This window comes from Macroventuria anomochaeta (assembly GCF_010093625.1).
Source record: "Macroventuria anomochaeta strain CBS 525.71 unplaced genomic scaffold BU25scaffold_10, whole genome shotgun sequence".
NCBI classification, from domain to species: Eukaryota; Fungi; Ascomycota; class Dothideomycetes; order Pleosporales; family Didymellaceae; genus Macroventuria; species Macroventuria anomochaeta.
In genome coordinates, this window is record NW_022985371.1 from 718374 (window position 1) to 727947 (window position 9574).

Below are 9574 nucleotides of genomic sequence, written 5' to 3' on the forward strand. Positions count from 1 at the left end.
CCTGGATTCGGGACAAACTCAAAAGCGAGTCTACACCCTCACCACTACAGCGGATTGCTTCTTTTGATCCATTATTCGCTCAAGGCTACTAACCAACCAATCGCAAATGGCGCAAAGGCCATGCTGCTGACCACGCGACGTCATGTTGCTGCGAGCCAATACATACAGGCATGCTTCGTATGATTTACTCCGCTACGCTAAGTGATCAGGGGTTTAAAAATCTAGGTACAAGTCAACCTGGAGATATTCAAATCCTGCCCGTAAGAGGAAATGAGAGCGGATGATCTTCACGCCAATCCCACGAGGTGCTCACGGATGGTCACTCCCGGAGACGCTCCGTACTAGTGCAGGTCCAATATGCGGGGATAAAGACCTTGAGTATGGACGACCGCGGTGCTGCGGCACTTTAAGACATGTTGATAATCTTCGACTTGACTCGCTGTCCAAAAGTATTTGCTTTTAGAGTTGGAAGAGCAGAGTGATCATTACAACGTTGGATGCAAGATGGATGTTGCCGTAAATCACCATTCTTCCAGGTACGCTAATTGGGTATCCTACGATGCTGTCTATCATCGAGATCACCAACTACAATATCGACCACTGAGAGTTGCGCCGAGCGGAAAACGAACCGGAGATGAACAGAAAGCACCAGGTAAGCGTGACCCATTACTTCGAGAAGGTAGGTGTATAGACAAGAGGGCTGCTGCGGCCGTCTACCACGCTTCTTTGAACATCAGGATCCAAATTTCCATTCTGCCACCTTGAAGATCACATCACAGCTGTTCGTGGCCGGTCTGGCACCCTTTGCTCATGCATTCCCTGCCATGATGTACGAAGCAGCAGCCGCCGACCCTGCGCTCGAGGCTCGTGGCAAAGAGTTGGCCAAAATGCTTGATGCTCGTCAGGTGGGTGCGGACGCAGCTACAGCGCTTTTCGAACCCATCAACACGTTCAATGCGCAGAATCAATTGATCGATGTCGGTCCCGGCAATGGGCACGAGTATGTACCTCCAGGTTCTGGAGACCTCAGAGGACCTTGCCCGGGTCTCAATGCCTTTGCAAACCACAATGAGTACAACCGCCTCATTGCACTGATCTTTCACCGAGATCTCATAGACTTCATCCCACACAGCGGGTATGCAACAGTCCAACAATACATCGATGCAACCGTAAAGGTTGTCGGTATGGGACCTCAGCTATCACTGTTCCTTTCAGTGCTTGGAGCTACAATTGACGGTGACCTCACAGCCTGCTCCATAGGTAGAACTCCTTCCCTTCCATAGGGTGGCCCGACAGGCATCTTGTGCAACAATCTTATTGGCTCGCACAACGGGTACGAAGGCGATGTCTCTCTTACACGGCTGGACCCGTACGAGGCGAGCAACACCTACAAGACAGTAACAGCCCAGTACTAGGATCTGATCAATCACTTGGCCGGTGGTCAAGTCACTCTTGACTCCCTCACAGCCTTCCGTTCCGACCGCTTCGATACCCAGATCCGCAACAACCCCAACTTCTTTAACCCCCCTCTCAGGTATAATCGTGCAGGCCGCCGCGTACACCTTTATCTACCGCTTCATGGCCAACCACAGCGCTGAGAACCCAGCTGGTCTGCTGAGCTCCGAGATCATTCAGTCTTGGCTCGGTGTCGAAGGCACACGGCTGCTCCTGCCCAGAGCATTGAGATGGGCCAGATAAGTCAGCAATGTCATTTCTCCATTGCTCGAAATCACTTCACTCACCATTGTGGCCTCGAGATTCTTTACGTAAATTGCGTCGTCTTCCCTTGGCTGCCATGTTCTACGCTAGCCTTTCGCACGTCGCTGCAGCCATGAATCACCAGATCATATGCAGAAGAGCAAAAGACTACTCGTCCCCGCACAGTCATACTCAACTTTACCCTGCTTTTTCTGCAGCTTTCCAACCTCCATCAGCAACCTGTGCCTCGGCTAGTGATCGCGTGCTCTTCGTTGCACAATCAACTCGCTGGCGTTCCTCCACATGGTTGCACCCATTCCACGACGTCCCTGAGATATAAACAAGAGCGCGACTCGTAACAAAGGCATGCATCCGTGAATAATGACTTTGTTATGATCATACTGCCATCGGACCAAGCCCTTGGCACCCCCGATGTGGAGTAACAATGAGTCGCGAGTCTACAAGCACTGAGGCTCAAGTCGAAGATTTCTCGATGGCAACTTGATGCGGGCAAACGGCGGTGATTGAAGTGAATCCGAGTCATCTGCCGTTCGTCTTCGTTGTCAACCCCATGGGTACGAACAAGGCGCCACGATGCAAGGCAAATATCCGAGCGTGTGTTGCATTCGATCCATACTGATCTTGGCAGGTTACTAACCGCCTATGATGTAGTCTGGGCACTTGCTCTGCACTTGCACGAGCCATCCCCGCAATTCGTCCAGTCTCTGAACACCACACATCCGAACCGTATCGCGACAGCAGTATCCGACGTTGCGCTACTCGGTTACGGCATCCTTATCATTGTGCCGAACCGTCTTTACGCTGTTGCACCTACAGCCTTCCGCAGATTTGCCGGGCCCAGTGGAGGACCGCACATGGCGGACTCGCAGGACGAGCCGCTCTTAAATGAAGGTGAAGCCTCGATGCAGAAGGGCAGGCCATTCAGGCGGCTCAAGAGAAGGTTTCTTGTCCTCATGTTGTTTTTCGGTACAGCATCGCTGTTGTTCTGGGTGTTTGGTTCTACCGGACTCGGGCGGCCACTAAAAGACACACCCACAAACGGCTCGGATGGAGAATTAGTCGTGACGCTACCCGGATATGGAACATTCCAGGGCACACACGTCGTCGCCAACCTGCTCAAGACAACGACATTCAGCACACCAGTTGATGCGTGGCTTGGTGTTGACTACTCGACGCAGCCTGTTGGCGAAGGTCGATTCAAGCCTGTCACCTGGCCAGCGGCGTTTGAGGGTATCAAAGATGCGACCGCTTACGGGCCAGCATGCTGGCAGAATGTCTACGGGTCAATGCTGCAGTCAGAGGCCTGTCTCAACTTGAACGTCTTCCGGCCATCTGGAGTACCTATGGACCAGAAGCTGCCCATCTTCGTCTTCCTTCATGGCGGAGCATTTGTTGGTGGAACCGGAAAGAGTTTCGATGGCGCTGCATTCGTAGCGAAGAGTGAGCAACCGTTGATGGTCGTGACGGTACAATACCGACTCGGTGCTCTTGGTAACATTCCAAGCAAGCTCATGGAAGAGGAGGACGGGTTGAACCTGGGCGTGCGAGACCAGCGTCAGATGCTAGAGTTCGTGCAGAAGTATGCTGAGTACTTTGGTGGTGACAAGGACCAGGTCACGTTGGGCGGTTTGAGCGCAGGTGGTCACTCCGTTGGCATCCATCTCTTCCACAACTACGGCGAGGACACAGGCAAGCCGCTCTTCAGCAGAGCAATCCTGGCTTCTGGCTCACCTACAGCTCGCGCGTTTCCTGGAGTCGACTACCCCTTGTATCAGCGACAATTTGCCGAGTTCATGGACTACGTCAACTGCCCAACAACACCCAACGATGCTGCCCTCGCATGCCTGCGCAACGCCGAGGTCGATGACATCCAGTTCATCTCGTCCGCGATGTACTCAAACTCTGAGTACAACATCACCTGGCCCTGGCAACCTGTCTCGCCCGGCCCGCTTCTCGAGAAGCGCGGTTCCACCTCCGGCGAAGACGGCACATTTTTCAAGATTCCTATACTAATCTCCTCCGCAACCGACGACGGCAGCTCCTTCGCGCCCCAAAACCTACGCACCAACGCCGAATTCGTCGCCTTCTGGAAGAACCTCGCCCCCGGTCTGACAGCCGAAGACCTGGAGGACCTGCAGCGCCTGTATCCCGACCCGACTACCTACGGCGCCCAAAGCCCCTTCCTCCCCGTAACGAACAACTTCATTAGCCCGCAGTTTCAAAGAATTAGTGCTGCTTACGGTGATTACTCCTACATCTGCCCCGTGCAAGACACCGCCTCGCGGCTCGCCGCCGCTGGCGCACCAGTTTACAAGGCGCGCTTCAACACGCCTAATTGGTCGCCTACATACCTCGGTGTTCCCCATGCGAGCGATGCTAGCTACTTCAATGGCCAGGCGGGTACACAGTACCCTGAGATTGCTGATATTTACAGTAGTTATTATGCTAGCTTTGTGGTTAGCGGTGACCCGAATACGTATGCCGTTGCGGGCGCAGCGAAATGGGAGACCTATAGTGGAACTACAGGGAATCACTTAGTCATCAATCCGCCAGAACAGGGCGGGCCAAAGATGGAAGAGGAAGCGGAGGGTATCAGAATTGAGCAGTGCGCTTGGTGGCGCGACGAAGCTCGCGCCAAACGGTTGAACAAGTAACCTCAGATCGTAGTATTGCTGGTCCGATATAACGAATCTATTGCATTTTCATGATCATGATCCTGATACTCTACTTCTCCGCCAACTCCCTGTCCACCGCATCCGCCATATCTCCCAACGTATCAAACTTCCACGTCCACACCGGATCCTTCCGATTCCCCATAACCGCGTTCGGCCTGTAAATCCAAGCACTCTTAATCCCCATCTCTTTCGCTGGATGGTGATCGTGGAACTGACTCTGCGCCGTCTGCAGCACCTGCTCCTTCTCAATCCCAAACTCGTCCTTCACATGATTTAACATGTACGTAAAATTCTTGAAATCTGGTTTGTAACTCCCGATGTCCTGCGCGGTGTATACGGCGTCGAACTTGAAGCCCTCAAGTCCGTTCTTGTTTCCGGCGGCGAAAGAATCGTTGTCTACGTTCGACAGAACTACAAGCTTGTACGTTTTGCTCAACCTCTTCAGCGCATCGACGGTATCCGGGAACGCGGGCCAACCTCCCACACTTGCGCCGAACTTCTTGCTTTCCTCTTCGCTCGGCGCCTGCAAACCTAGCCTCCCACACAGCTTCGGATGCACGGCGGTGAGGACCTGCGAGTACTTCCAGTCCGGATGCTCTTTCTCAATTAGGGGCTCGATTTCGTGGAGGACTTCGAGGATGTGCTTTTGGTCCAGATCAGTCTTGTTGCTTTTCTCTAGCAGCGGCTGGAGAGCATTCAGGGCGCCTCGCTCCCAGTCTATGAGTGTGCCGTAGACGTCGAAGGAGAGAAGTTTGAAGTCTGTGAGTTTGGACATGGTGGGTGGTGGATAGTGACTAGAGTAGTACAATAGGTTGTTGGTGTAGAGTGATGATTCTCATCGAAAGCGAGGACTGTTTGCTCGAGGTCAGTAAGAGTCCAAACGCCTTTTGTATGTCGTTGATTCTTGATTGATCATCACATCTGTTGCTCCTCATGCCCCACTTTTAGATAATGACGTTGCGGGATATGGGTAACTGCGCCTTTCGAGATGCATGCTTACTTCAAGCGACGGAAAAGGCAACCATGTCGGCAGGGAAACAGCTGTTTCGTATGCTGATAAAGCAAGAAAGCGTAGATAAGCAAACGCCATGTGCGAGTAAGTGATTGTAGCATCACAATGACGCATGGGGGTCGCATGATTCATGTTTTAGACGGGGGAATCGAACAGGGCCTTTACGGTAGTTGCTGCGCCAGCAGCAATAACGAATCCGATGTGCGCGGCTGGAGGTCGCGTCACATCAGCTGAAGCGTGAGATGTGACTGGCTGACCCACTCTGTGCTCTCATTGGCTGTTGGATTGTGGGCATCACGTGATACTCACATTCATATGGGGGAAGACGTACAGTAACTGCACCATCCACCCAGTCCGCTGCACGTAGTTTGGACAGGCTCCAAAGCATTTCCCATGCTCCAAAACACTATTCGCAGCCCTACATGAAGGTGTGCCAGGTCGTGGTGACGTTGCAGGAGAGCCCCGACTGATGTGCAGTACTTCGTGTCAAGCGTCGGCGATAGTCACTAACACCGACGCGACGCGAGGTCCAACGCCATCCCATCAATATCCTTGATAGTGTTGGACATATTGGTGTCAGAATGCTGTACAGTTGCGAGCACAATCGGTTTCCGGTCCTATGTCAGCTTTGTTCTCATCGCACGGTTCACGCAACAGGGAACCTTCCACATCTGTGCTAGTGCGTTGCAAGGGTGACCGCGTAATGTATATCATGTACCGTATATCATAATCATAGGCGGGATCTGTCACCCTAGATGGGCCGTTATCTTTCACTGTTGTCTTACAGCACAAAAAGGTGTGTCTAAATTGGTAATCTGTGCAGACACGCTAAAGTTCTGCATGTATAGCTTCTTGCTAACAGGAAAACCTTTTCTCTTGTTACTCTCAACAGAACACTTTGAGCTTTCATCTAGCCGCGCTTAATCATTATTAATATACATAAATAGGAGGGAGCAATGTATGCCGTATCTAGTCGCACTGCTCAACGACAAAATTAGCATAGCTAGCCATCATAGGGCTCTCGAAAGACGCAGAGGATGATGCTTCGTTTGACTCGAAAGCTAGCTCGGCATACATATCAGCCAGAGCTTCGACTGACACCAGCCGCGAAGGATGGTCATCTCGAAGAGAGTCAGTTTTGACAGCAACCACATGTTCGAGCAGTTCGATCGCCTTCTTTGCCTGCCCGTCTGCTTTGTACGTTATTGCGAGCTCGTGCTGCGACACCAGTCGTAAGAGATTCTCTGGCTCCAGCATCTCCTGCGCTTCGACCACACGCTCTAGCAGCTTTATCGCCTTCTGCATCTGTCCGTCTTGTGGGTATGCCACTGCAAGAACATGCTGTGAAGACTGTCTGTCTGGGTGATGTGCCGCTAACACCTCATCTTCTACTGCCACCACGCGCTCCATTATCTCTACCGCCTCTTTCACCTGTTCATCAGACAAGTATGCTCTTGAAAGTTCATGCCAGCATGGCAGCCGATCCAGGTTAGTCTCAGGTAGCACCGATCTAAAGTTGACCCTATATTCTAGCAGCTTCATGGCTATCTTGATCTACCCATCTTTTAAATATGAAAGAACCAGCAAATTCTCTGCTGCCAACAGCCCTGGATGTTTGGCTTCGAACGCTGCTTGCCAAAGTTCGACAACCTTCTCTGTAAGCTCTACCGCTGACCTTGTTTTGCCTCTATGAAAATAATCTTAAGTCAGGAGATGATAAAGTGGCACAAAATGAGCCTGTGGCTGAGCCACATCAAGCTGAGTGTCTTGGAAAGGGCCTGGAGAAGCAAATCAAGCCGTGAGTCGTCTCGCATCTGCACAAGCATCCAGCTAAAGCACCAAGCTAGCGCCTCTGTGTCCTTTTGCGTACAGTAGAACAGGTGGTTCTTCGTCTTCTCATCTACCTATGACTGCACATGTGACCGTAGAGGCTGCTCTACGTTTGCGCGTCCTGCAGATCCAAGAGTTGCGAGCGCGATGAGACTCTCGCTACACATGTACCCGCCTGAATAAGAGCAAGAGTGTGTGACTGTAACAAGTGCACGACCTGCTCCGCAGCCATGTCCTGTGGTTTCCAGCTCTTTCTTGGAATACACAAAGCTGTGAGAAGAAGCCTTTTGCAGCTCTCCAGGTCGAGCTCCGACAAAGCTTCGTAGCCAACTGTGTTGAAATGTTGGCACTCCACATATCGCGAGGTCAGAATTACGAATCCTTGTAGACCGGGTAGGAAGTATGTGTTGTAGTCGAAGCTTGGAGTATCGGCATTGTCTATGATGAGCAAGCGGCGCCTCCTGGTGTTCGCCAGCAGTCTACGGGCTCCAATACCGTCAACTTTTTTCCTGAGCATTTCGGCAATAACGTCGAACTCCGACTTTGCGATGTCGGGGTTGCTGACATCGACCCAGAATACCCCCCAGAAACTAATAATAACGTTAGCTACGACCCGACGGCAAAGAAGCTGGTCCTTACTCTTCTCGAGTCTCATGGGCAATTTTCAGACAAATCTCGCTCTTCCGAGACCTCCGAGCCCTGTAATGACAAACACTCTGTCGTGTTGAGACTCGCCTCCCATAGCATCTTTGATACGATCGAGCAGTTCTGTTCGACCAGTAAAGAGAGTGTTAGTTCGGCGGGGCACTTTCCAGTCGGCGTTGCATGTGCCATCGTCTCGATCCAGGCGAGAGGAATCTTTACTCGCAAAGATGAACTCATTGTGACCACCGGACACTGTCAGCCCTTGTAGCGCATTCACAGCCCGGTGGTGCAGCGCTTGGCAACATGCTGTTGGGAGAGGCATCTCTGGGGACGCACCCTCAGCACAATATAGTGTCGGTGCAGTGACATCATGTAGTTGTATACTATGCATAATCGCGTTCGACTAACTAACTGAAATTCCATCTGTTTGTTCCCCCCTTAATCTATTGACCCTGCAATACATTCCCAGCCATGACTGGCCCATAATCGTAATATCCTGCTGGGGCAATCTGGAGCTGTTTGCTGCCATGACTTTGCACAACCTCATCTGCAGTGCGCAACTTCGCTACATCAGCTGGCGGTATCGCCGACAGCACCTCCTTCGCGTACGCTGCTGCCGTCCCCGCCGCGTACGCCTGCCACCGCTTGTTCTTGTGCGAGTCGGCGTAGTCGCAGATGCCGCGCACGACGAGACACGGGAAGCTGTTCATCAGCCCCGCCGCCTCCATCTCGAAGCACAGCACCCCACCCAGCTCTGCGCTGACCCTGTCTCTCTCGGCAGCGCTCCGCATTACCTGGTTGCCCGACGCTATAGTTCCATGGTGCACAACCACCTCGTGTCTCCGTGCCTCCCGAGCAACTGCGCGCTCTGTGCTGCACTTCCCGCACGTTGCTTCTCTTTCTACGTGGTCGTACTCCGCCTCAAAAAGAGTATCTGAGCCGGCAGCTTCACGGCTAAAGTCTGGCAAACTGTCGAGCTTGGACAGGTACTCCAGCAGCCTGCCCCTCCCTCTCATCTGCTTGGCCCGCAGGTTCGCGACTGCGTTTAGCAGCACCATCGGCGGGGTGTTAAGCGCTCCCGTGCGCTCGAACCCGCTCGGCGTAGCCTTGCCCGAGTCGTACTGCACCACTCCGCCGTGCGTCTTGTGCGGCTTGCTCACCACCACGTCTCCGAGCCGGACGTCTGCATCCTCGCTCGGAACGCCGCCGCCAATGCCCACCATCAGGCCAATTTTCGTCGACGGAAAGGTCGACTTCATCTGCACAGCGACCGCTGCAGCCGAGTTGGTGCCCGTTTGCCCTTCAGGCAGACAGGCGACCACGACATTGTGTTCGCCGACGCGTCCGCAGGTGTAGAGGTTCGTGTCGTGGGCGTCGTATGGGGGCGTGTCGTGCTCCTCGTCGAGCATCTCCTGCGCTGCCGCCAGCTCGACAGGCAGCGCGCACACCCATCCTACCGTGTAGTCTTCGCGACGCAGCGGGCGTGCCATTTTCGGTCGTCACAAGAAGGGGAGTAGAGACTGAGGTTGTCAGGATGTCATGGACTGTGTGGAGATGATGAGACGGGAGCTAGGCAGCCTTTCAGCCTTTCAGCTTTTCAGCTCCTCAGCTTTGTAACGTGCCATGCACTCGGCTGCCTGCATGTGTCAGCTGGTGGCCGGCAGGCTGAGGTGGGCTGTCGAGTTGACGCCCA

At 53.1% G+C, this 9574-nt stretch overlaps 4 protein-coding genes across 4 annotated transcripts; 1 reads left to right on the forward strand and 3 right to left on the reverse strand.

The window, feature by feature from the left end:
• The first annotated feature begins 762 nt into the window (after positions 1-762).
• On the forward strand, positions 763-4401 carry BU25DRAFT_490022 (alpha/beta-hydrolase). The gene is made up of 2 exons (XM_033711469.1): positions 763-1182; positions 2371-4401. Exons 1-2 carry the CDS (start codon positions 825-827, stop codon positions 4371-4373), a joined length of 2361 nt encoding a protein of 786 aa, XP_033563655.1. The 5' UTR covers positions 763-824; the 3' UTR covers positions 4374-4401.
• A 7-nt stretch (positions 4402-4408) lies between these two features.
• On the reverse strand, positions 4409-5579 carry BU25DRAFT_22352 (HAD-like protein). Its single transcript, XM_033701341.1, has one exon. It carries the CDS (start codon positions 5167-5169, stop codon positions 4444-4446), a length of 726 nt encoding a protein of 241 aa, XP_033563656.1. The 5' UTR covers positions 5170-5579; the 3' UTR covers positions 4409-4443.
• A 922-nt stretch (positions 5580-6501) lies between these two features.
• BU25DRAFT_296318 (uncharacterized protein) lies at positions 6502-6858 on the reverse strand (the record flags this gene model as incomplete). The annotated part of the gene is made up of 1 exon (XM_033701910.1): positions 6502-6858. A coding segment is annotated over one exon (357 nt), but the record flags the coding sequence as incomplete, so codon positions are not given.
• Positions 6859-8235: 1377 nt separating this feature from the next.
• Positions 8236-9574, reverse strand: BU25DRAFT_409343 (purine and uridine phosphorylase). Its single transcript, XM_033706031.1, has one exon. The coding sequence runs from the start codon at positions 9369-9371 to the stop codon at positions 8325-8327; it is 1047 nt and encodes a 348-aa protein (XP_033563658.1). The 5' UTR covers positions 9372-9574; the 3' UTR covers positions 8236-8324.